The sequence below is a fragment of the Salvelinus fontinalis genome, chromosome 2 (genome assembly GCF_029448725.1).
Source record: "Salvelinus fontinalis isolate EN_2023a chromosome 2, ASM2944872v1, whole genome shotgun sequence".
NCBI classification, from domain to species: Eukaryota; Metazoa; Chordata; class Actinopteri; order Salmoniformes; family Salmonidae; genus Salvelinus; species Salvelinus fontinalis.
In genome coordinates this window covers 66503741-66530486 of record NC_074666.1, presented here as the reverse complement: position 1 = coordinate 66530486, position 26746 = coordinate 66503741, and the positions used below count along the sequence as shown (strand labels likewise).

Below are 26746 nucleotides of genomic sequence, written 5' to 3'. Positions count from 1 at the left end.
TTTTAAATTATTGCATAAATATTGTGGTTTTGTAAACATAAAATATAGGCCCACAGGCATATATAGTATATTCAAATACACTGAGTATACCAAACATTAGGAACACCTTCCTAATATTGAGTAGCACCCCCCATTTGTCCTCAGAACAAAATAAATTCCTCAAGGCATGGACTCTACAAGGTGTTGAAAGTGTTCCACAGGGATGCTGGCCCACGTTGGCTCCAATGCTTCCCACAGTTGTGTCAAGTTGTCTTTATGTCCTTTGGGTGGTGGACCATTCTTGATACATACAGAAATTTGTTGAGCGTGACAAACCCAGAAACTTCACAGTTCTTGACATAAACCGGAGCGCCTGGCACCTACTACCATACCCTTGTTCAAAGGCACTTATATCTTTTGTCTTGCCCATTCAACCTATGAATCGCACGTATACACAATCCGTGTCTCAATTATCTCAAGGCTTAATAATCAATTCTTTAACCTTTCTCCTCCCCTTCGTCTACACTGATTGTAGTGGATTTAACAAGTGACATCAGTAAGAGATCTTAGCCTTCATACTGGATTCACCTGGTCAGTCTATGTCATGGAAAGAGCAGGTCTCCGTAATGTTTTCTATACTCAGTTTAATTATGTTTCTACTGTATACATCATTGGGTGAACCTGATGCACTAGCTGGCTATGAGCCATAGGTGAATGGCTCCTCCTACTGGCTGCATCCATACATATCGATCTCCAGCACAGACATCTCAGTGGATACCTCCCCCAGGACTCTAGCTGATGGAATACTGAAAAGTGATTCCTGAAATAAGGCAGGAGAAAAAGCCTGGAATATTCTGTCCTACGAGACTGCAGGGCTGGGCGGGGCATCAAGATTTACGATTGTGTGTGTGCGGTGTGTGTATATACCGCAATCATAAGACGGATCACGGAACACCCTCTATTCTTAGTCCTGAATGCAGCATACTTCCACCAATGAGCCATTTGTAATATATGTTTTGAATACAGTCTTCAGGGTTTGTGGGGCGTGACAACTTTGAATCCAAATGGTGTCTCATTAAATGCCTTGAGTTCTGTTATGAATTAAGGTATTTATGTTAAGGGTTTAATTCTTACTACATTTTCAAAACCGTGCAATGTCCTGCTTGTTTGTGCATAATACAGTTCCTATTACCATTTTAATTAGCCATACATGACAGTAACCCTGGGGTTCCATCCATTCATCGCATAAACTCACCAAAAATACGAAAGATTTCTGCTCTCATGGAAATTCATATTAGTTCTCACATTAAGACAATATTTTATGTTTACAATGTGAAGAATGAATCTCTTCCTTATGTAAGATCTACATAAGACTGTTAAGCATATATGACTGACAAATGACAATACTACCAGATTTGGGGTATAGTTTATAGTAGACGCTTAGCTTGCTAAAAACTCACATTTCAAAAACAAGATTCTAGCCACAGACCAATTTATTTGGGCAGTGTAAATTCACTGACGTCGAAATGTCCACACGCTTTGGTGCAGTTCAGGACGGGAACAAAACTAAAGTGAGTGAAATGATAAGAATGACCCCAACTTTGCATGCGCTTGCCACTTGCCACTGTCAAAGTGGTATTCCTTCAATTGTGAATCAATGCACCCGGTGCTGCTTCAGCTCTTTGACAGACAGTGGTCCTCTAAACATACAAATCATTAAATTCCAGACGGAAAATATTTACACAAGAAGCCACCTAATATCACACAGTCAAACTCTTCCGTCATTTAGTAAGTTCACCATCCTGCGATTCCTCACCGTTTTAAACATCGCAGTGTTTTCAACGCAACGGCTCTTTATTCTCTGTCTTATGTCCTCCTCTTCCCCTCCCTCTTAGCTTGCGTACGTTGGCCCCCAGGTTGTAATATTTTTCAAGGTATGTTTGTAAGTCATTTCCTCATGTATGACCTCCCACGCCACCCGCTAAACGTCTAATAGCTTCATTGGACAGTCAGTCGGCTTTACTGAAAGTAGCTTTATCCGCCTCGTCAACTCCCAAGGTCTTACGAAAGCTTTCCCCCCTGCTGCCACTGCCGCCGCTCTCACCCCTGGTAGTGACTGTCTCAGGAGAAACCATATACATATAGTACATATCATCTGCCATTGCAGATTCATTGACGGAGTTGCAATGCAGAGAGGGAAGATATTTGATTGAGTGCACAAACAACTCATTATCATCCATTACTCCTCCACTGCAGTTTCACTAAGAGTGTTTAGACCTACTCTTGAGCCGGGATCAAACAGAAAAGCTTTAGCCTATTTATTTGTCTTCTGGCTGAGCGAGCGCTGGCAGTATGGTAGATGAAGGGGTAGACTAGACTGCATGTGATGATTTTATAAGTGGGGCAGGGCAGTGTGCCAGCACTGCAGTGCAATACGCACCTCTCTATAACTTGCCACAACCCAAGCATTCCCTTTGCTCCCAAACATTGCGACTCCCAACACCCGCTGCCCTTGCTCTTCGCTCTCCGCTCCCCAGCCGCCAGCGCTCAAATGTCAGACAAGCAAGCGTACATGGCAGGCATGTGTCTAGCTATGAGTGAGCTAAATCAGAGATGGCTATGGCATGCATATCTTCACAGGGTACGTTCACAACAAATGTATAGGATTGTATAAAATCTAACTGAAATGAATGGCGATTCGTTATGTCATCAATTAAATATTAAAGACCCAGACTAAGACCTCAAGACCCAGACCACACCTTATGACACCCAGACGAAGATGCAACCTATTTAGACCCAGACCAAACCAGTTGTTATTTTAGTCCAACTTGGCTCTGACAAGTGATGGACTTGCGTGTTATTTCACAATACATGGCCATATAACTGACAAGATGGTCTTCAGATGCATCTTGACATCATGAGTTGAAAATCCACGAAGACCGCGGTCTCATCATAGACCATGAGCCCGGACCCAGACCTCTGGCACTGTGGCCCAGACCAAGACTGTTTTTAAATGATCTAGACAATTCTTGAGATAGGGGGTTCTTGGGTTCTCAATCTCCCCTGATTTGTCTTAAAAGCTGGAATAGGTATTGCATCATTATCCAGATCCCTTTCTGTCTTGACCTGAAAAGTGTATTTGTCGTCACAACAACCTTTTTGTAACATGGCCTTCTCTGGGATTTTTAATTGGAACAATAGGTTCTTGCTTTTTCTCAACTTTTCTCTTTTACTTAAAGTGTTTAGAGGTTTGTCTTGTGTACCAAAGGGAAGGCTCTGTACTGCATAGCGTCCTTGGTATGTTATGACAGTTCACAGGCGGTCTGGAAGCTATGCTCTTAGCAACAAACAAAGGTGACTCTAACCTTTTCACTCAGTGAATTGTGCGAGCAGAGCTATGGAAGAGAATGTCAATGCCGTAAATCCGTGCAATATTCTGACATAAGAATGTAGAAACTCGCCAACAAGAATTGTGTTTAGATAAGTTACCGCGACTAAGAAAGACGTGTTATTTTTGTTTTTATATTTTGTCTTTTGAATTTGTCTTTGGTTTCACTGTATTTTGTTCGTCGTTCATTCATTCGTTCACCGTCCTGTAACGACTGTAACAGATCCTAACAAATAAACTAACTAGCTAGCTGTATCTGCTGCTTGTTTCTGCTCTCTGGCGTTGTCTGTTTCAAGGCTGGTTTATATATGCATTTGACTATCTTGTGATGTTGGACAAACATTGCTGTTGCCTATGAGTTGAAATATGTTGAATTTGCAGAGAAACTAAACATGATCAATGTTCCACCCAAAGAAATGCTGTGGCATATCTATAGTATACTGTTGCATTGCTACAAAGTTGAATGGTTCATTATTTACCCAAACACCATAGTGTGAACTACCAGAATTTAACTGGATGTTTCTTAATGAAGTTTGATGAAAGTCAAGAGGTCATCTTGGGTGTGTCTCCTGGTTGTTTCTTAGCCTCAGTCTCAACAAGGAAACCCAAGTTGCTTGATGATGCTACTAAATGTAAAATGAGTTTTCCTTTGGGAAATGGAAAGGAAATGCTGCGTCACCACTCATCTACTAGAGTAATATCTCCCCTTCAACTTATCCCACTTCCTTCTTCCCTCCTCTTCTCTTCTCTTCTCTCTGTTTGTCTATCTTTTCCTCTCTCTCTCTCTCTCTCTCTCTCTCTCTCTCTTTTCTTTCTGTTCTCCACTGCAGACGATGCAAGCGGCACGATGCCCGACAGATGACCTGTCGTTGACAAACTGTGCTGTGGTGAGCGAGAAGGATCTGCAGTCTGGACAGTGAGTAATCACACTATACAGCGTAGCCCTCTGTAGTCTGGAAAATCACACTACATCAGGGTTCCCCAACTGGAAGTTTTCTGAGCTTTTTTAAATATCTTTTTTTTTCACATAAAAGACTGTAAAAACACCAGAAAACCAGCTCCTAGTGATTTTCAATTTGGAAATCTGTTCCCAAGTATTCCTACGCATAACACGTGAATGGTAACAAATGTAAGCAACGTTTGAAATGATTATATTTTAGTCAAATATTATATATTTTTGGGCTTCTTGCGGTCAATTTGCAGTCTACAAATTGTAATGTTCCGGGCCCCCAAACGATCCGCTCAAGATAAAATCGGCCCATGGCTGAATCTAGTTGATGATCCCTGTTCTACGTGCTATAGTCTGGTGTAGCGTTTACCACTTGGGACTCACATGCCTTACAATAATCTATGTACGAGCCCTGTTTGAGCACAGTTTTGGTCACTCTGTCTTTGCTTCTCTGCACTGTCACACGATCTTCCCAATGTACCGTCGATATATTTGTTTAAATATCAAAGGAGATCAGGTGTTTGAAAATGTTGAAAATTGTGCCTTAGCATTTATTTCAGTGTTCTCCTTAGATTTATTCTTACTTTAGGTGGAGTCCAGGGAGCAGATAGGTGTGGCTAATGTTGCCTAAGTAACAACAGGAGAAACGCTGTTCACATCGACTCTGTAAGGGCATTTACAAATAAGACATTGAAAAAGAGCACAGGTCCTTGCCGTGTATTGATATGACGTACTGAGATAGGACGTCACCACGTGAGTAAAGGAATGTGAGGGATTACACGGATAGTGATGGAGTAAAGGCATGAGTCTGGTCGATTTAATTCAGCATAATATTTTAAATTAACACGAGTTGTAAGTATACGATTGAACAATTGCGACAAGGATAACGTTTGAAAACGATAGTTAAATCTGAAAAGTGAGTTAGTGTCGTCGAGATGGAAAACACTGTGCCAAAGTTTGACAGCTAACGTTACAGTGAGCCTGCTACACTAGGTGGTTGATGGCGTTTGAGCTGTTCGCGGATGGTAAAGGATTACTGTCCGGTGACGCTGATCCGGTTACAAAACAACGGAGGAGAGCTTTGTTTCTACGTCATGCTGGGACAGATGTGCAGGACATTTTCTTCACACTCGCAGACACCGGAGAACCAACGGACTACGTCATGCTTCGAACACATCGACGGTGTCTTGGGCAAAATAGGATGCAGCATTATCTGGATATGTGTGCAACAAAAGTTCCACATTCACCACCTGCTCCCATTTCTGTCAAGCCGTCCACGTATACAGTTTGAAGCATAAATTCGGTAAATCCAAGGTATGCACCACACCGAACGTACTGCAACGCAATGCTGCAAGGCAAACGCAGAGTTTCATAGGAAATTAATAATTCTGGCGTAACAAAATGCAAAAACACTGTCGGTGTGTTCGAAGCGTCAGGGCTGTGGTTGCGTTAAACGCATACTTCGTGCCACAGGTGAACACAGCGTTCGCGAGACAGACATTTTATCAACTGACACAGAAAACTGGTGAGACAGTTCAGCAATTTGTTACTCGTCTTAGACAAGCAACAAACGACTTTGCTGGTGATAAGGACAATCAAATTAGAGATACCATACTTAGCAAGTGTAATACTGAATATGTGCGACGAAAACTATTGGAGGGCCCTGGGCTAACATTAGCACAATGTGAAATAATTGAAGTGCCAATGGCCGCCATGCATGCGAGTACAGATGCTAAAGATAATGAGACCTGTGCATCATGTTTACAAAAAGGACAGGAAATATCACAAAAATGGTCTGAGACAGAATGCAGAAGGAAAAGGCCAGCAAATGAGAACTGTAACTGACAGCATCGTTCTCAGTGGGAGGGGTCAGTTTATTCATGCTAATTGACTCTGGGACCACGAGTGATATAGTAGATGAGAGCACATGGGAAATGTTGAAAGCCAAGGAAATAAAGTGCCGTTCATCACCGGACTGATAAAAAGCTATATGCATACTCATCAAGCGAGCCATTATCAGTAAAAGGGGTTTTCACATGCCAAATAAAGATAGGCAAGCACAGCACACAGGCTGAGTCCACATAGTTCACTGTGACATGTGGACGCGGAGTATTGCTAGGTAAAGAGACTGCCATTAAATTGGGTGTGCTAGAAGTGGGTGTTGACATAGCAGCAGTGACAGATGTAAAAACTCAGATAAAACGGCGATACCCCAGGTTGTTTGAAGGGGTGGGTAAGCTAAACACAAAGCAGATCAACCTACATGTTGATCAAATGTGACACCAGTAGCACAGGCCGTTCGGTGTGGACCATTCCACCTGAGAGAAGCTGTGGAGAAAAGATGGAGGAACCACAAAACATGGACTTAATGGAGAGAGTGGAAGGTGCCACACCATAGGTGAATACGGTAATGGTGGTGCCACACCATGGGTGAATACGGTAGTGGTGGTGCCACACCATGGGTGAATACGGTAATGGTGGTGCCACACCATGGGTGAATGCGGTAGTGGTGGTGCCACACCATGGGTGAATCTGGTAATGGTGGTGCCACACCATGGGTGAATCTGGTAATGGTGGTGCCACACCATTGGTGAATCCGGTAGTGGTGGTGCCACACCATGGGTGAATCTGGTGTGGTGGTGCCAAAACCGGATGGTGACATAAGACTGTGTCTAGACATGAGACAAGCGAACACAGTAATCATTTGTGGCAGGTACCCACTCCCCACAGTAGGTGAACTTTTGCAAGGAATGCATGGGCCTGTCATGTTCAGTAAACTGGATCTTAAATGGGGCTGTCATCAATTGGAGTCGAGAGGCATAGCGACGTTTGCAGTGCATAATGGGATATACTAATATAAAAGACTCATATTTGGAGTTTCATTGGGGAGCGAGCAGTATCAACATGAAATCGCAACACCACTGGCAGGCATCGAGGGGGTGGAAAACATCGGATGGCATCATCGTCCACACCCCAGACAAGGAGACCCATGACCAGCGGCTACATGCTGTCCTCAATAGGCTGGAGAACTGTGGGCTGACTCTCAACTCAGAGAAATGTCAGTTCAACATGGACAAATTGGTGTTTATGGGCATGTTCCTCTCACAGAAAGGCGTAAGGCCCACAGCTGAAAGAGTGAGAGCAGTGGTCGAGGCCAGGGAGCCTGAGACGGCATCAGAGGTTCCTAGCTTTCTAGGTTCAGTGGGCTGCGGCAGTAGGTTTATTGCCCAGTTCTCTACACTCTCAGAGCCTCTGCGGAAGTTGACCAAGAAGGAAACAACATTCCACTTCGGACAGGAAACAGGAAAAGGCATTTCAGACGTTAAAAGAGTAACTGGCTGAAGCCGCGACACTCGCATACTTTGACAAAGACGTGCCCACAAAAGTAATAGCAGATGCAGGACCAGTGGGCCTAGGAGCCGTTCTTGTGCAATAACAAGGATAAATGGTTCCAGTCTGTTATGTGAGCAAGAGTCTGTCAGAGTGTGAACGTAGATATTCACAAACTGAACGTGAGGCCCTTGCATCGGTTTGGGCTTGTGAAAGGCTTCACCCGTGTGTTGACACGGCAGGGAATTTGATCTAGTGACTGACCACGAGGCGTTAGAGGCTATTTACAGTCCTCGCTCAAAGCCATGCGCTCGCATCGAACGGTGGGTGCTGAGACTCCGACCCTATGACTTTCGAGTTGTCCACATACCGGGGGAAAAACAACATCGCTGACCCTCTGTCTCGTCAAATTGGGAAGACTGCAGTGAAAGACTCACACGCACATAGAGCAGAGGACGATGTTAGATTTGCGGCTGTGAACGCAACTCCAAATGCAATGACCAAAAAGGAGGTGGAGGAAGCATCAGCTGCAGATGAAGAGCAAAGAGAAGTGAGAGATGCTATTCAGAATGGGTGTTATGAGACACGCCAGTCATTTGCACCCATAGAAAATGAACTGTGTGCAATCGGACAATTAGTCCCATGGGGAAAGCTTCCAGATATAGCGGAGTGATCTGGAGACACGGGACAATGATGTCGAACAGAAAGGGAGATCCAAGATCGATGCAGACAGCTGTCGCAGAGCCAAACCCTCCGACGTGGACGTCGGAGATCAGGTTCTCCTAAAACAGGAGAAAACAGACAAGTCCACAACAACTTTCAACAAGATACCACACACTGTGGTCAATAAAGAGGGAAACTGTGGTTGTTCAATCTCCAACTGGGGCCAGGTATTCAAGGAATACAACTTTCGCTGAAGAGGTATGTATTTGAGGAGCCGGATCCACAATCAAAGGACCACACACAACTGAAAGAGACTGTGGAGCACAGTCCTAATCTGAGACGGTACATATAATCCAAACCAGAGACCATCTGTGAGGGATCACCACAAAGATCACAGACACCCAAGCGAGTCAGACCTCACAGACAAATTAAACTGCCACAGAAGTTAACAGACTTTGCAATTAAATAATGATCCTGTACTGAAAGGGGTAAAGAAAACCAGTATAAACTGAAAAATGACAAATATAAGAGGACTAATGCGAAGACTCTGAATGTTTTCGTTATGTTGTGGGAAAAAAAGTGCAGAATGTTTTGTTACAAAAAATATAGAAAAGTCCATTAGGAGAACAGAAATAATAAGACATTGAACAGATTTCAGTTGTTTATTAATAACATAAAGGTTGCTATACAGATATAGAATAAGTGCTGTTGTGTATGTCAGGTTGACATTGAAGTTCATATCCAAGTAAAGGGGGATGTTGTGTATTGATGTGACGTACTGAGATAGGACGTCACCATGTCAGTAAAGGAATGTGAGGGGTTACACGGACAGTGATGGAGAATAGACATGTTGACGTTTACCTCTGAGTCTGGTTGATTTAATTCCGTATAATATCTTAATTTAACACGAGTTGTAAATATAAGATTGAACAGTCCTAGCATTGAACCTTGCGGTACTCCATATTAATACTAGTTGTTGAATAATAAATAGGAATCAATAAATAGTTGAATTCAATAGCAGCTTTTCCCACCTGATCTCTCTTTGTCTCTTTTCTGATCATTGTTAGGGACCACACAGAGTATAATCTCTTGCTAATTTGAGATCAGTCCTCTAGCCATGGAATGCTCTTGGTTCTCAAAGGGGGAAGGGAGGGAATGTTGTTTAGGAATATGTTGTTGATTTGGACCTATAGCCCTGCCACCTACCCTCTCCTCTATTCCTTGGAAATGTTGGATTGATTTCTTTCCTCCATGGCTGTTCTACCCAAAATGAAATATAAATATGCTGTTTTGAGCACTATAGTCACTCCGTTACAGTAGGATTTTGACTGAGATTGGCATCTCCTCTGTTACCTCTCTGCAGAACTAGTACACAGCTATCTAAATATGTGTATTCATTTTTTTTTATTGTCATATAATTAGTGCACGGTTTTTGCTGTGAAGGTAGTGTTTTTGGGGGGATTTCATACTACAAACTATACTCTATAATCATCATTCGAAAAATCGTTAGCAGAATAGCTGTTAGGTGAAAAAAAAAAAGTATTTGTAAATATGATGTTCTATTGAGGTCATGCCGTTGCCTGCATATATGGAACAGATGTCCACGAGTCTCTCTAACCCTCTCTCGACAGACATGTGACTGTGAAGACTACGCCAACTCACAAGTTTGTGTTCACTACAAAAACCCACCACGCCATAGTCCCTGGCACTATCGCTTTCAGTCTGCCACAGGTAAAACACACACCTAGTCCAGATCTGTATATTATACTGAATGTTCAATCTATTGTACAGTATATACCCATAGATCTATTTCTAATCCTAACAAATTTCTCAAACTACAATTCTAATATTTGATAGCATACAGGTCCCTCTTCTCTCTGCTTCCCTGCAATTATTGGCTGACTTATCTCTCTCTCTCTCTGTCTCTCTGTCTCTGTCTCTCTCTCTCAGAGGAAATGGGCTGGTCTGTCCATTGGACAGGAGGTGGAAGGTAATTCACTCCATTTCATTAATGAGTCTGAGGAAAAGAAAACTATGACCACAGCGCAAAGATACTGCCTCGTTTACACTGCACCCTGCACAGCCCCTAATACACTGTACCTTCACACCCTGACCACAGCCCATAGCTCACCTTAACATACAGTACCTATTTCATTTGACAGTACAGTATTTCTGCGAGTACAAATTATACGGTACTAGATACATGTCTGACATGAGTCCTCTCCCCTCGTAGTGGCCAACTACAACTTTGACAAGTCCCAGCAGTGCATCGGTGCCATGACTATAGAGATTGACTTCCTCCAGAAGAAGAGCACGGACACCAGCCCCTACGACTCAGACAAGATGGCCAGCGAGTTCATCCAGCAGTTCAACAACCAGGGCTTCTCTGTCACCCAGCAGGTCAGTCAGAACAACAAACAGTCCAGCCGGTCACAACTCTTCACACTTTTCCTGCACATTTCCCTTCCCTGGAGCAACAAGGAAAAAGACTGGTGGCTTAAATCAATCAAATGATTTTAGATGTGGGTAGGAGTGCAAACTTGGGAGAATTGGGATGTAACCTCACAGAGCTTTCCTCTCTCTTCTCATCCTCCTCCTTTCTTCTATCATTCTTCCTGTCGTTGTCCCCCCCCCCCCCCCCCACAGTTGGTGTTTAGTTTCTGCGACAAGCTCTTTGGGCTGGTGATCAAAGACATTGAGGCCATGGACGCCAGCATCCTCAAGGGAGAGCCAGCATCAGGCAAGAAGCAGAAGGTACCCAGAGTTACCATTGTCCTACTGCTGTAACAACTCAACCCTTCATGATATGGGCCCCCGTCGGAATTACCCCCCCCCTTCCTTGAAGTAATCCATGATTAGAAATGACGGGACAGGTGAATGCCAAGTGGTGGAGCCCTTGCTTTCACCTGCCCCTTCATTTCGAACGGGGTCTCTATTTGACGAGGGAACGTGCTGCTAGGGTGCTGGTCGAAGTCCAAAAGGAACTCTGCAGAATTGTACGAGTTTATTTGGAGCAGTTATTTGTAATAACCAGTAGTTGGTAATAATTCCAACAATTCCTGTTTTCCTTAGATTGACATTGGCCTGCTGGTGGGGAACAGCCAGGTGGTTTTCGAGAAAGCAGAGAGCTCCTCCCTCACGTTAGTTGGTAAGTTACAGAGGAGTCCATACAGAATACAGGTAGATTATGTAGGAGCTACAGTACCAGTCAAAAGTTTGGACTCACCTACTCATTCAAGGGTTTTTATTTATTTGTACTATTTTCTACATTGTAGAATAATAGTGAAGACTTCAAAACTAGATGTCCTAACCGACTTGCCAAAACTATTGTTTGTTAACTCTGTTACATTTCTGGAGTGGTTAAATTTTTTTTTTAAACCTTTTACGGGGGCAGCCCGACACCGGTACACTTATGACAACATCCAGCTCAAAGTGCAGGGCGCGAAATTCAAAAGATTTTTTTTTTTAATATTTAACTTTCACACATTAACAAGTCCAAGACACCAGATGAAAGGTGCACATCTTGTGAATCAAGCCAACATGTCCGATTTTTAAAATGTTTTACAGGGAAGACAAAATATGTAAATCTATTAGCTAACCACGTTCGCAAAAGACACAACTTTTCTAACTCCATCCGTTTCTTACTCCATCAGGTGCTATCACAAATTCGACCAAATAAAGATATAAATAGCCACTAACCAAGAAACAAATTCATCAGATGACAGTCTGATAACATATTTATTGTATAGCATATGTTTTGCTCGAAAAATTTGCATATTTCATGTATAAACCATAGTTTACATTTCAGCTACAATCCGAAATTGCATCGAAAGCAGCCATAATATTTACAGACACCAACGTCAAATAGCTAATTACTCATCATAAAACATTTCTGAAAAATACATAGTCTGCAGCAATTGAAAGACAGGCATCTTGTGATTCCAAACAATATTTCCGATTTATTAAATGTTTTACAGCGCAAACAAAATGTATCGCTATATTAGCGTAGCTACAATAGACAGAAATAATTGGGCGCCCACGGCCAGTTCACATGCACGACAGATATATGAAAAACATCATAAAATGGGTCTTACTTTTGCTGATCTTTCATCAGAATGTTGAAGAACGTGTCCTCTGTCCAGATGAGTCGTTGTTTCGATTCAGAATGGCAAATGTCCCTCTTCAATTAGCATTGGCACTAGCCGAGTGGCATAAATTTCTCCAACGTAAACACAGTCAGAGGACGGAACACGGCAAAACTCCCGAATAAAGTTTCAATAATCTGATTAAACTATATTGAAAAAACATACATTACGATGATATGGTCACATGTATCAAAAAAATTGAGCCGGAGACGTTAGCCGTTCGTTACCAAGGCAAAACAGAAGTCAATCCCACTTCCTTCAGAGTACCGGAAATGGACGGTCACGTCAAAGAAATAGAAATTCCACCACAGACCAAGAGGAGCACAAAAATGTATTCTCTGACATCCTCTTTACACCAATAGGAAGGCGTATAGAGTGTCAGCAGACTCCTAAGTGTTAAGACCATGTATAGGCATCAAGTTGAAAAGAGCATCGATTTCTGACATTTCACTTCCTGGTCAGGAAAAGTGCTGCAGAAGGACTTCTGTTTCACTCAGAGAAATAATTCCAACTCTTTTAGAAACTAGAAAGTGTTTTCTATCCAAAAAGAATAATAATATTCATATTGTACGAGCAAGATTTGAGTAGGAGGCCGTTTGAAATGGGCACGATTTCACTGGCTACTCAACACTTTGCCTTGCAGCCAAAAGAAGTTAACTGACTCCAACCAAAGTGTACGTAAACTTCCTACTTCAACTGTATGTGATATTTCAGTTTTTTATTTTTTGTAAAATTGCACATTTCTAAAAACCGGTTTTTGCTTTGTCATTATGGGGTATTGTGTGTAGATTGATGAGGGGGGGGGACGATTTAATCAATTTTAGAATAAGGCTGTAACGTAATAAAATGTGGGAAAAGTCAAAGGGTCTGAATTCTTACCAAATGCACTGATAACACTCTTTCTGTGTCCATGGGAGAGCCTATCTTCTGCACCATTAACTACCTTGAACTACAGTGGACTATGTACGAACTGGGAAAAACATATCCATTTATTGTAGTAGGGGACTTTATTAAAGGAAATCTGAGGAAAGCGCTTCTGAAATTCTATCGACACATCTGTGCTTCAAACACAACACGGACCCTGGATCATTGCTACTCTCCCTTCCGGGATGGCTACAAGGCCCTCCCCGTCCTCCCTTCAGCCAATCAGATCACACCTCCATTCTGCTCCTTCCCACCTATCGGCAGGAACCTAAACAGGAAGCTTCCCATGGTAAGGACTGTTCAATGTTGGTCTGACCAATCGCAATCTATGCTTCAAGATTGTTTTGATCATGCGGACTGTGAAATGTTCTGGGTCGCCTCTGAGAATAGTATCAATGTATACACTGACTCGGTGACTGGGTTCATCAGGAAGTGCATAGAGGATGTTTTTTCCTACTGTGGCGATTAGAACGTATCCAAAAAACATGGATAGGTGGAAGTATTCTTGCAAAACTGAAAGCGCAAACTACTGCATTTAACCATGGCAAGGTGACTGGGAACATGGACGTGTACCAGCAGACCAACTACTACCTCCGTAAAGCAATCACAGAGGCAAAACAATAGTACAGCTAGATAGTGGAGTTGCAATTCAAAGGCTCAGACACGAGACAAATGTGTCAGGGACTCCAGACAATCATGGATTATGAAGGGACACCGAAACCTCACTCTCAGACGAGCTAAACACCTTCTTCGTCCGTTTGGAGGAAAACAACATCGAGCTGCCGATACGGGCACCTCTGTACCCAAGAAAGCGAAGGTAACTGAACTAAATGACTGAAGGACTTTGAGAGGCTAGTTAAGGACCATATCACCTCCACCTTACCCAACACCCTAGAATCACTATCATTTGCATATCGCTGCAACAGATCCACGGACAATGTAATCGCCATTGCATTGCACTGCACACTGCCCTATCTCACCTGGACAAGAGAAATACCAATGTAATGATGCTGTTCATCAACTACAACTCAGCATTCAACACCATAGTGCCCTACAAGCACATCATTAAGGTTACATCCGTGTTTCTCCCTGTGCAACTGGGTCCTGGACTTCTTCAAGGGGCCGACCCCAAATGGTGAAGGTAGGCAACAACACCTCTACCACGCTGCCATCCTCAACACGGGGTCCCAACAGGCGTGCATGCTCAGCCCCTCCTGTACTCCCTGTTCACCCATTACTGCGTGGCCACACACGTCTACAACTCAATCATCAAGTTTCATGATGACACAACATTGGTAGGCCTGATTACCAACAACGATGAGACGGCCTACAGGGGGAGATGAGCGCCCTGGCAGAGTGGTGCCAGGAAAAGAACCTGTCCCTTAACGTCAAGAAAACAAAGGAGCTGATTGTGGATTACAGGAAACAGCAGAGAGAGCACGGCCCCATCCACACCGACGGGGTTGCAGTAGATGGGGTTAAAAGCTTCAAGTTTCTCATCGTGCACATCACTGAAAACCTGAAATGGTACATTCACACAGACATCGTGGTGATGAATGCAAACGGCGTCTCTTCAACCTCAGGAGGCTGAAGAAATTAGGATTCGCCCCTAAGACCCTCACACATTTCTATAGATGCACCATTGAGAGCATCCTGTCAGGCTGTATCACCGCCTGGAAGGGCAATTGCACTGTCCGCAACGCATCGCCCCGGGCACACTGCCTGCCTTCCAGGACATCTACAGCACCCGGTGTCACAGGGAGGCCAGCCACCCTAGCCACGGCTTGTTCACCTCGCTACCATCTAGAAGGCGGAAACAGTACAGCTGTACTACATCAAATTTGGGACCGAGAGACTGAGAAACAGCTCCTATCTCTAGGCCATCAGACTGTTTAACAGTCACCACTAGCCTTAGTCACTGTTCTAGCCAACTACCACCCGGTACCCTACTCTGCACCTTAGAGGCTGCTGCCATATATACATAGAGTAGATAGTCGTTGGACACTGATCGCTTTAATAATGTTTACATACTGTTTTACCCACTTTATATGTATATACTGTATTGTAGTCATGTCTCATTCTATATAACTACTGCTGTACACACTCTTTCTATTCATATATATTCCGGTCTCTGACTTTGCTCGTTCTGATATTTCTTAATTTCTTTATTTCTCTGGATTATGTGTGTGTCGTTCTTTTTTCATTGTCATTGCTAGGTACTACTGCACTGTTGGAGCTAGTAACACAAGCATTTACCTGCACCTGCTATATCATCTACAAATGTGTCTACGCAAGCAATAAACTTTGATTCGATTTGTCAAAATAAACATTTAGACGAAGTTGACCAAGATTGATCAAATCCTTCAAGCACGGGGAAATAACCAGTCTTTATCCATTGTTACACTTTTTTTTCATTGTAAAGTCTATTTGAGTATTGTTTTTAATGCATTTTAAATAAAGTTGTGTTTGATTCCTCTCTGCCCACTAGGCAAGGCCAAGACCAAAGAGCAGCGTCAGTCCATCATCAACCCGGACTGGAACTTTGAGCGCATGGGCATTGGTGGTCTGGACAAGGAGTTCTCCGACATCTTCCGCCGAGCCTTCGCCTCTCGTGTCTTCCCTCCTGACATCGTGGAACAGATGGGTAAGGCTCCCCACTCCTTCGTCTTAGTTAGATCATGCAGTACTACCTACAATTGCGGGCACAACAAAGTAAGGTCGAGCCGCGGTATTGGCAGAACAATTGCCGCATTGGATGTGCAACATGGTGCCTCCTATTGATAATTTGTCACAAACTAAATTGTCTGTGTACACAACTGGAGCATGCTGTGCTTTCAAATATTCAGAGGTCTATAGACAGTCGTTGTTCCATTGACCCCCAGGTTGTAAGCACGTGAAGGGAATCCTTCTCTTCGGGCCTCCTGGTTGTGGAAAGACTCTGATGGCCAGGCAGATTGGCAAGATGCTCAACTCCCGCGAGCCCAAGATCGTCAACGGCCCTGAGATCCTCAACAAGTTTGTGGGAGAGTCTGAGGCCAACATCCGCAAGCTCTTCGCAGATGCAGAAGAGGAGCAGAAGAGGGTGAGTGGCCAGCCACCATCTTTTATTTGATGACCAGAAGTAATTAATCAAACTAAAAAATCCATCCACGGCCTCCTGGGTGGCGCAGCGGTCTAAGGCACTGCATCGCAGTGCTCGAGGCGTCACTACAGACCCGGGTTCGATCCCAGGCTGTCACAGCTGGCCGTGACTGGGAGACCGATGAGGCGGCGCACAGTTGGCCCAGCGCTGTCCGGGTTAGGGGAGGGTTTAGTATGCTGGGATGTCCTTGTCCCATCGTGCTCTAGCGACTCCTTGTGGCAGGCAGAGTGCCTGCAAGCTGACCTCGGTCACCAGTTGTACAGTGTTTCCTCCGATACATTGGTGCGGCTGGCTTACGGGTTAAGCGAGCAGTGTGTCAAGAAGCAGTGCGGCTTGGCAGGGTCGGGTTTCGGAGGATGCATGGCTCTCGACCTTCGTCTCTCCCGAGTCCTTACGGAAGTTGCAGCGATGGGACAAGATTGTAACTACCAATTTGAATATCACAAAATTGACGAGAAAAAGGGGTACATTTAAAAAAAAATCCATCCAAGAGGATAAAATCACAAACAAATGTTATACGTACATGCATGACTGACTATCTCCCTCTCTTTCTCTTCATCCACTCATCCCACTCACCCCTTTCTCCTCTCGTCCTAGCTGGGTGCTAACAGTGGTCTGCACATAATCATCTTCGATGAGCTGGATGCCATCTGTAAGCAGAGAGGTACTGGGCAGGGCAGTACAGGAGTCCACGACACGGTGGTCAACCAGCTGCTGTCCAAGATAGACGGAGTAGAGCAGCTCAACAACATCTTGGTCATAGGTAGGTGGTAGTACACTCTTGTATAACATACTGGTCATAGATGGTCAGATTTGAGGTATAGATACCAATCTTACCTTAAGCCTCTCATAGCACTAGAGATGAATGCACGACTCTGGTTTAACTCGTAACCCTATCTTTAACTTTGCATCCCCATTTCTCTCTTTCTCTTTCCCACAGGGATGACCAACAGGCCTGACCTGATAGATGATGCCCTGATGAGGCCTGGCAGGTTTGAGGTCAAGATGGAGATCGGTAAGAATCCCACATGTTCTCTGTGCCTTTTCTGTTATCTCCTGGCTTGTTTCTTTTCATATGTTCCGCCACCCTTTATTGTATTATTGTAGCGACTTCTCTCCCTCCCTGAATGCATTTTTACCATTTTTTTTCTTCCCTCCCTCCCTCTCAGGTCTTCCGGATGAGAAGGGGCGTGTTCAGATTCTCAACATTCACACCAATAAGATGCGTGACTTCGGCCTGCTGGCTCCTGATGTGGACGTGAAGGAGCTGGCTGCCGGAACCAAGAACTACAGTGGTGCTGAACTGGAGGGGCTGGTCAGAGCTGCCCAATCAACAGCCATGAACCGCCACATTAAGGTTAGAGTCCAACCAATCAACAAACATGAACATCCATGATACGGTTAGACTATCCAGTTGACACCTTTGAACACCCATGACATGGTTAGACTCCACCCCTTAGCAAGGTGCTTTTAGGGGCTAACTCTGTCCTTTAAGTCTACTGTATACCACAGTCAGATCAGACTGCTATGTCTTCCTGTGTGTCCAGGCCACAGCCACAGTGGAGGTGGACACAGAGAGAGCCGAGAAGCTGCAGGTCACCAGAAGCGACTTCATGGGCTCCCTGAACAACGACATTAAACCAGTAGGTAGCTCTCTACTATATGTGTATTTACGAAGGACAGTAGGCAAAGTGAATAGAGTGTCATTTGAGATTGGGCCTAGAGACTATTATTCCAATCCTGAAAAGTTCTGCCCACTCCCCCTCTTCTTTATCCTCCTCCTCCCCCTCTTCCTCCCCCAGGCATTTGGTTCCAACCAGGAGGACTACGCCAGCTACATCATGAACGGCATCATCAAGTGGGGCGACCCGGTGACCTGTGTGCTGGATGACGGGGAGCTGCTGGTGCAGCAGACCAAGAACAGCGACCGCACACCGCTGGTGGCCGTGCTACTGGAGGGTAGGCCTGACCACACACACACACACACACACACACACACACACACACACACACACACACACACACACACACACACACACACACACACACACACACACGCGCATGTGTGAGCGAACACACACACACACACACACACACACACACACACACACACACACACACACACACACACACACACACACACACACACACACACACACACACACACACACACACACACACACACACACACACACAGGTGAGCGTAGGCACATGCAGGTGGAGCTCACACACTTAAGCACACACACACAGTTGAATAACAGTCCCCCACTCTCTCTCTAACAGTCTTTATTTGTCCATTTGTCCTCTTAGGACCCCCTCACAGTGGAAAGACGGCCCTGGCTGCCCAAATCTCGGAGAGCTCAGAGTTCCCCTTCATCAAGATCTGTTCCCCGGACAAGATGATCGGTTTCTCCGAAAACTCCAAGTGCCTGGCTATCAAGAAGGTGGGTGTGAAGCCCGGCACCATGAACGAAAGATAGATACCTACACACTGTTGAATGCTCCTGCAGTTTTATGAAGTGTTTTGACCCCAATGTCTTTGTAAGGCTGGCACCATGCCCATAGAAAGAGATGCTGTGCCAGAATCTGGTCGAATGGTAGACTAGTTGTAGCACTGTTGATTCTGGACCACGCATTGCCCCATCGAGTTAGGGGTTCGATCCCTGGGTCTTTACTAGCAATTTCTCCGCCCTTTTCCTATCTGGCGTAACAATAATAACTAAGAGCAGGAGAAAGAGATTATTACCAATACTTCCTGTATGGTATTATTATGCAGTCTTGTTGTGTCATTTAACTCTGTATCCACTGCCTTCCTTCCCTCAGATCTTCGAGGATGCCTACAAGTCTCAGCTGAGCTGTGTGGTGGTGGATGACATTGAGCGTCTCCTAGGTGATTCTCTACCTCCTCATTCCGCTGAAACCTCATTCTCCATTTAGTCTAGCGGACCTCCCCGATCCGTCTCTAGTGGAGCAACACACTCGTATCTCTCTTTTTAAAACTTTCCAGTGAGGCCGCAGATAAACAAAGCACCCCCACAAAAAAAAGAAAAAAAGAAAAAAAAGAAAGAAAAAAAAAGCACTGTGTCTAAAGCCAAGGCCCGGTCTTCAATCCTAAAGGAATCAGCGGCAACACTAGTGGGTCCGGTCTGTAGTACTGTTCTGATTTCTTTGTGCTCCACTCCTTTTAGACTACGTCCCCATTGGACCTCGCTTCTCCAACATGGTTCTCCAGGCCCTGCTGGTGCTGCTGAAGAAGACTCCCCCGAAAGTGAGTGTTCACTGTTCAGTACAACGCTGGCATGGCTGCATTACCTAATGCAGGTGTTGCGTTATGCTAATGTGTTTATTGACACCAGCCTGTGTGTGTGTGTGTGTGTGTGTGTGTGTGTGTGTGTGTGTGTGTGTGTGTGTGTGTGTGTGTGTGTGTAGAAGTGTGTGCATGTGCATGTAACGTGTGTGTAACTCTGTCTGTGCTTTACTCTGCCTACAGGGCCGTAAGCTGTTGATCATTGGAACCACCAGCCGTAAGGAGGTGCTGCAGGAGATGGAGATGCTGGACGCCTTCAGTACCACCATCCACGTCCCCAACATCTCTACTGGAGAACACCTGGTGGAAGCCCTAGAGGTACACACACACACACACACACACACACACACACACACACACAGACACACACACACACACACACACACACACACACACACACACACACACACACACACACACACACAAACAAGTACACACACACACACACAAACAAGTGAATACACACACACACAAACAAGTGAATACACACACACACAAACAAGTGAATACACACACACACAAACAAGTGAACACACACACACACAAACAAGTGAATACACACACACACAAACAAGTGAATACACACACACACAAACAAGTGAACACACACACACACAAACAAGTGAACACACACACAAACAAACAAGTGAACACACACAAACAAACAAGTGAATGTAACGGATGTGAAATGGCTAGCTAGTTAGCGGGTACGCGCTAGTAGCATTTCAATCAGTTACGTCACTTGCTCTGAGACTTAAGTAGTGTTGCCCCTTGCTTTGCAAGGGCCGTGGCTTTTGTGGAGCGATGGGTAACGCTGCTTCGTGGGTGACTGTTGTCGATGTGTGCAGAGGGTCCCTGGTTCGCGCCCGGGTCGGGGCGAGGGGACGGTTTAAAGTTATACTGTTACATTGATGCTGTTGACCCGGATCACTGGTTGCTGCGGAAAAGGAGGAGGTTGAAAGGGGGGTGAGTGTAACGGATGTGAAATGGCTAGCTAGTTAGCGGGTACGCGCTAGTAGCATTTCAATCAGTTACGTCACTTGCTCTGAGACTTAAGTAGTGTTGCCCCTTGCTTTGCAAGGGCCGTGGCTTTTGTGGAGCGATGGGTAACGCTGCTTCGTGGGTGACTGTTGTCGATGTGTGCAGAGGGTCCCTGGTTCGCGCCCGGGTCGGGGCGAGGGGACGGTTTAAAGTTATACTGTTACATGAACACACACACAAACAAACAAGTGAACACACAAACAAACAAGTGAACACACACACAAACAAGTGAACACACACACAAACAAGTGAACACACACACAAACAAGTGAACACACACACAAACAAGTGAACACACACAATATACATATTGATGAAGAGTTTCAGTAGTTAATGCTGCTGTCTTGTCTTGTGTGCCATGTGTTTACTCATTGACATTGTATCCATTGCAGCTACTGGGAAGCTTCACGGACGCAGAGCGGGTCACCATCGGTCAGCACGTCAAGGGAAAGAGGGTCTGGATTGGCATCAAGAAGCTCCTGATGCTCATCGAAATGTCTCTGCAGGTCAGTGGCAGTCAGCGCTCCTCCTCCTCCTCCTCATCGTTCAGCTGCAGAGCAGTCGACCACAAGTGTCATCCAGTAGCTATGGTCGCCAGAAAGGTTTCGTGCCTCAAGAATTGGCGCAAATGGTTTTCCACGGTAGAGCCTGCGTAATGCCACATTTGCACTGTCAACGTGTAAAAGCACTGGTGTTAATATTTGGTTCCCTGCTTTTCTTTCTCCTCCAGATGGATGTGGAGTACAGAGTCACTAAGTTCCTGCAGCTTCTTAGAGACGAGGGGGCGTGAGTACTCCCCAACCCCTCCCGGCCTTTCCCACCCACGCAATCACCCTCACCCTGCCTGCATGCGACTCAATCACAGCCACCCAATCACTTCCTTTCTTTGACTTTATAACCCTGCCTTCCTCCCCTGCATATCCATTATTCCATTTCTTTCTCTGTGAATATTACAACAAGGATACACAACAAAAGGCACAAGTCTAAAGTTAAAAAAAACATGATTTACTATATTACTAGTAGTATAACTAGTATAGTAGTAATACTAGTATATCAGTATTACTTATTTGACTGACACAAATGGGATCCTATGAACATGAAACACTGTATCACGCCTGTTTATGTTCTGGAAGAGGGGTATGAATAAAGTTGTCACACTATCACTTTACCTGCCCGCTGGCTGCCAATGCAGTCAGAGTATCAGTCGTTGACCGGTGTGATCTCCTCTTGTCATCACCAGGTTGGATGACGCCAACCACATCCGAATTTAAGCTGTCGCTGAGGGTAAGGGCACCAGTAGAGGCTACGAGGCTAGCTACCCAGATATTTAACTAGCTTCCCTAGCTACCTCCTCTAGCTTTAGGGAATAGCTTCCCTCATTCAGCTTCATTTCAATGATACCAACGTTTTTTCTAGAAGCCCCTGCTAGCACTTCTGAGATCGTTCCTGTGTCTATTTACCTTTACAAGAAATACCCTCTGGCCGACTTGTGCTGTGAGTGACCAAATTCTACATCACATTATCACACAATCACATATCAAGCATATGCAGTTGCCGGAAACAGATTTAACACTTGTCATTAAAGATAGCTATTGTTTAGGTGAACTGACATCAGCTGTCCAGACATTTTCTAACATCTCTTATGTCATTATAATGACCGCGTTATGAGGTTGTTACGGAAGACTTATATGCATGACGTACCTGCCTACTCCTGTGCATCAATCATGTCTATGTAATAGAAACATTACATAAGACGACCTTATCATCATTCCCTCCCTATGTCATATGACCTACCATGACGTATTGTCCAGATTGTCATTTGGAGGCTGCTTTGACCCCACTGTGATAGTCTCTGACAAGTTACACCGCTTATTACATATCAGGGGTGCATAGCCTCAGTCCTCAAGCCCCTTGAGCTACAGACTGACTTCTACCTGGGAATCGGTGACATCGAGTACCAGGGAGAAACAAAAGCAGCAAGACTGTGGAAGAACCTTAGTTAGTTGTGCACCCCTGTCCTAGATTGCTGTTTTTTTGGGGGGGGGGGTTTCGGGAAGTTTCTCTTTACGAATAGTTCTGAAGCATTTTTGCCAGATTTGATGAAAGCTAGCCGACAAGATGAAGAAGTCTTTGCTTTCCTTTTGAATAGACATTCTACGCAATTGTCGTATATTAGAAAGGTCATTTTAAAGTGCTAAAATTACTGTTAACCATAATGGTGAACCATATATTTTTTTCTTCTTGTTTTATAGCATATTAAGTCTTGTTCAACATTTTGTTTCTGCCATTTTGTTTTTGTTGTGGAAGTACATGCTGTAGTACAGTCGAATGTGGTTTACGATATGTCATGTGTTTAAGGTGGGGGACACTGGTACATCATTGTCACCTGAATCCGTTTTATCTTCATATCTCTACATGTCTGTCTCTCCAGTGAACGCACCGACCGCAATGACCGCAGCTACAAGTTCGACTAGAGCTGACCAAGAGACAAAAGGAGGAGAGGAGGACGTCCTCTGTTCGCCATCCATTCTCATCCAACCAATCGGAGAGGGAGAAGAAGTCGCCCCCTCTCACCCACGCATGTTTCAGTGGCAACTGCTGTCATCATCCATCCACCCGACACGATCAACATATCACGACACAGAAACCTATTGAAAATCGTACCGTTCCAATATGTTATCTGTATGAAACGCAATATGGATTGCAAAGTGCTGTCTTGTGCATTGTGCGTATATTTAGCCATGTATGTTTTAGCTTTCTGTATTTCCAGTGCTGTGTATCTGTCTCGCTATCTATATTTATGCAGACCAGTAGATATATCAGTCTTGAAAACATGATATATGTATTATATATACACATAGATTCGTATGAAGCGCAAGTCATCGCAACTATTTGAATATTCAGATGATAACATAGACACTGTAGTGGAAGTGAGAAGTGTCGTTTCGGGTGTAAATGTATTTCCCTCCACCCCTATGTTATTTATTTTCTGTACATAGTATATATAAAATACAGTATATCATGAATTATTTCAAATCATTCTATTGATTATTATTGAGTATATATATATATATATATATATATATATCAGTATTGTTGTTTATCTCACTCCAAACTTGAAGATTGTTGTGTTGGATTATAACTTGGTTGTAGTCTGGCTAATATAGATACCGTGTGTGTACGAGACCAGTGTTAAACAATTCAACACTTTTGAAATGGTATATGTAACAAAGAAACATTTATTACTTATCAAATCAGCTCTACGTGTGACTGTGATTTCAATATTGTTTGTGTGCATGTGTGTGTATGAACAAGCATTGCTTCTGTGTATGCCTGTAAGAGTGAAGTGTGTTTTGTCTGTGTGTAATTACAGTATGTGTGTGTAATTTAATCCAAATTTTACCAGTCTGTTGTCGTGATGCATTTGTTAATTTATTGCTTTATGTGAACAGTGCTTGTTGTCAAAAGCTATTTTTCTGTTCTGTGAATTGACCAACATGCAGATGTATTATTGCAATTAAAGCACAGATACACAAGGTTAAAACAACACCTACCTCTAGTCTCCATTTTTGGTTTAGTTGTTTGTGTGAAGAAGGTTAGTTGTCAAACCAGCTCGAGCTGTACAGTGCTGTTAGCAGTTGATGTTAATCTTCAATAACGCAGACCCCAATGCTAGTCAGGGGGAGGAAAATAGGTTTATTCAAAGAGGACAAATCAACGTTTGGACGTAGATGGTAAATGGTCATTTCTTCCCTGTCCTCTGTGATTCTCTCCAGTGGTAGTGAGGAATTCGTCTTCCGTTCCACTGGTTGATAAGGACTACTCTAATGAACACTTCACCGGTGATCTTGTATCATTTCAAGTACAGTCCTTAGATTAAGGGATATTGCTTCAGCTTCAGACGGTAGATTCTCACAACCTGTAACGAAGGAAACAAAAAAGTGAAAGTAACATGTCCTGGTTTCAAGAGAAATGTATATTTAACATAGATTTCCCAAAGTAAGCATGTCCCAATTTTCAGGAAAACGTTGGACATTTCACAGAGATATCCCTAATACGATGACTGAAGTGTACAACATAGAAGCTTATCAGGTTCCGATCATCTTACTATGCCTCTTCACCCGAGACTGGCCCCCGATTGCTTATCAATCAGTTCTTTGTGCTCCAGGATCCGCTTTGTCATCGACATGGACAACCTTGCAATGAGTGACATGTATCCATCGTGATTGTCCCTGGACCTTTACTGCTGACATCGTTATGAGCAAAACTTGATAAGGACCTTCCTGTTTTGGCCCTAATGTGTCTGTTACATATTTTTTTTTACCATCACCCACTGTCCTGATACTACGTCACGTCTACCCTCGGGAGTTATTCCCCACGCCTCTTTTACTTGCCTTTCTGCTTTCCCTACTGCATTAGAGAGTTGTATGCAATAGTTAAGCCTTGTGTCACTCACAAAGTGAATGTCTGCTTTTCTCAAATCTAACGTGCCTGTCACTATCACATTGCCTTCCTCGCACCCCCCTCTACAATGCTTGAACCGTCTGTGTATGAGATAAACTCAGGGTTTTCCAACGGATGACTCTTAATAAACCCATCAGAGAGCTGATCCAAAACCAACTCACAACAGTCGTGTTCAAGTAATGTGGTATCTGAAGGAAGCGTCAGATTAGCTGGATTGCATGATGTTAGGAGCCTCCAACACAGTTGACCATTTGTTCCAACGAGCAGCTGTGACCTGTGCAGCTCGATTCATTATCAAAAGAGTATGAGCGACATGTCGGCAGAATCCTTAATCACTACTTTAGTAGCGTCCATAGCTTCCTTGCTAATGGGACGTTGTTTTGTGCAAGGTGGGGCAACACCTGTCAAGCACGCTGGTTCCATATCCAAAGTTCCACACTCATCTTTCTTCATAGTCCAAATAGCATGGTTCTGAACTGAAGATCCCTGGAGTTGTCTAATTTGCCACGTCACCTTCCCTTCAGAAATGTTCAGTGTAGTGTCAAGTTGTGTGATAACATCAAGGCCTAAAATAGGTTGTTCAAATGAGCCTATCCACACTCCTGCATCAATCTTCATTGGACCAATAGAAATTGATAATGATTTGGTCTGTTTCATATCTGTCTCTGTCTCCCCCCACTCCTGTTGCTCTCATCTTCTTACCCGTGTACTGAGGACATATCTGTTTTGCTTAAGATATGGGGAATACAGTGACTTCAGTAACCGTATCTACTTAAAAATCTACTGCAAAGTTATTAACCATCATGTTCACATATACTCCATCCGATTTCATATGTACACCAGCTGAGATGGGACGGAAGAGGGAGTCTATTCATTTCCCTCCATAGCATCCAGCAAACTCTGCTGCTGAGCCGGAAAGAGCTCATTACATTTCTGCATCAGAATTGTGTTGTTGGGGCTGTTGTCTTGATTCCACTTCCCCTGAGACGGACCCTGCATAAGAACATATTTTCCTTTTCCGACATTCTCGTTGCCAGTGAACAGAAATCCCGCAATAATGACACACACCAGGTTTCTCTTCTGCTGAACGAATAATGTTATTGGTTTCACTCGGAAACCTGCACAACTCTGATAACAGCGAGTTTATTATGTTGATTGATGTCTCTGTCCAGTCGTGACAACCTGTCGATGATGTCGCCATAGTTTTGTCTTTGCCAGTCATTAGTTGTGGAAACAAAAGTTTTTCGCAAATCCTCATGTACGGATTGCATCAGCTGATGAGTGATTGCTCCATTTTTGTAGGAATTGAGTGCATCTTCATCTTCCATGTCGGGTAACCCACCTAGTCTAACCACCTCTGCTCTAAACCTTTCTTCAAATTCAACAAATGGTTCTTTCAGTTTTTGAACACATT

General features: G+C 44.0%; 1 protein-coding gene across 2 annotated transcripts in view; it reads left to right on the top strand.

Annotated features, from left to right (window-relative positions):
• LOC129823825 (vesicle-fusing ATPase-like) overlaps window positions 1-24415 on the top strand; it is a 33326-nt gene extending 8911 nt beyond the window's left edge. The window contains exons 2-22 of one of the 2 annotated variants that reach the window (XM_055882860.1): window positions 4198-4283; window positions 9941-10040; window positions 10260-10299; window positions 10543-10709; window positions 10956-11063; window positions 11382-11457; window positions 15867-16022; window positions 16261-16460; window positions 17118-17283; window positions 17461-17535; window positions 17690-17877; window positions 18068-18163; window positions 18323-18479; window positions 18831-18964; window positions 19344-19410; window positions 19709-19788; window positions 20011-20145; window positions 21261-21374; window positions 21599-21654; window positions 22109-22152; window positions 23300-24415. In XM_055882860.1, the coding sequence (XP_055738835.1) occupies window positions 4198-4283; window positions 9941-10040; window positions 10260-10299; window positions 10543-10709; window positions 10956-11063; window positions 11382-11457; window positions 15867-16022; window positions 16261-16460; window positions 17118-17283; window positions 17461-17535; window positions 17690-17877; window positions 18068-18163; window positions 18323-18479; window positions 18831-18964; window positions 19344-19410; window positions 19709-19788; window positions 20011-20145; window positions 21261-21374; window positions 21599-21654; window positions 22109-22139 (2232 nt within the window). In that variant the 3' untranslated portion in view covers window positions 22140-22152; window positions 23300-24415. The remainder of the gene's footprint in view (window positions 1-4197; window positions 4284-9940; window positions 10041-10259; window positions 10300-10542; window positions 10710-10955; window positions 11064-11381; window positions 11458-15866; window positions 16023-16260; window positions 16461-17117; window positions 17284-17460; window positions 17536-17689; window positions 17878-18067; window positions 18164-18322; window positions 18480-18830; window positions 18965-19343; window positions 19411-19708; window positions 19789-20010; window positions 20146-21260; window positions 21375-21598; window positions 21655-22108; window positions 22153-23299) is intronic. The other variant, XM_055882853.1, reaches the window with a different exon arrangement.
• Window positions 24416-26746: the final 2331 nt, after the last annotated feature.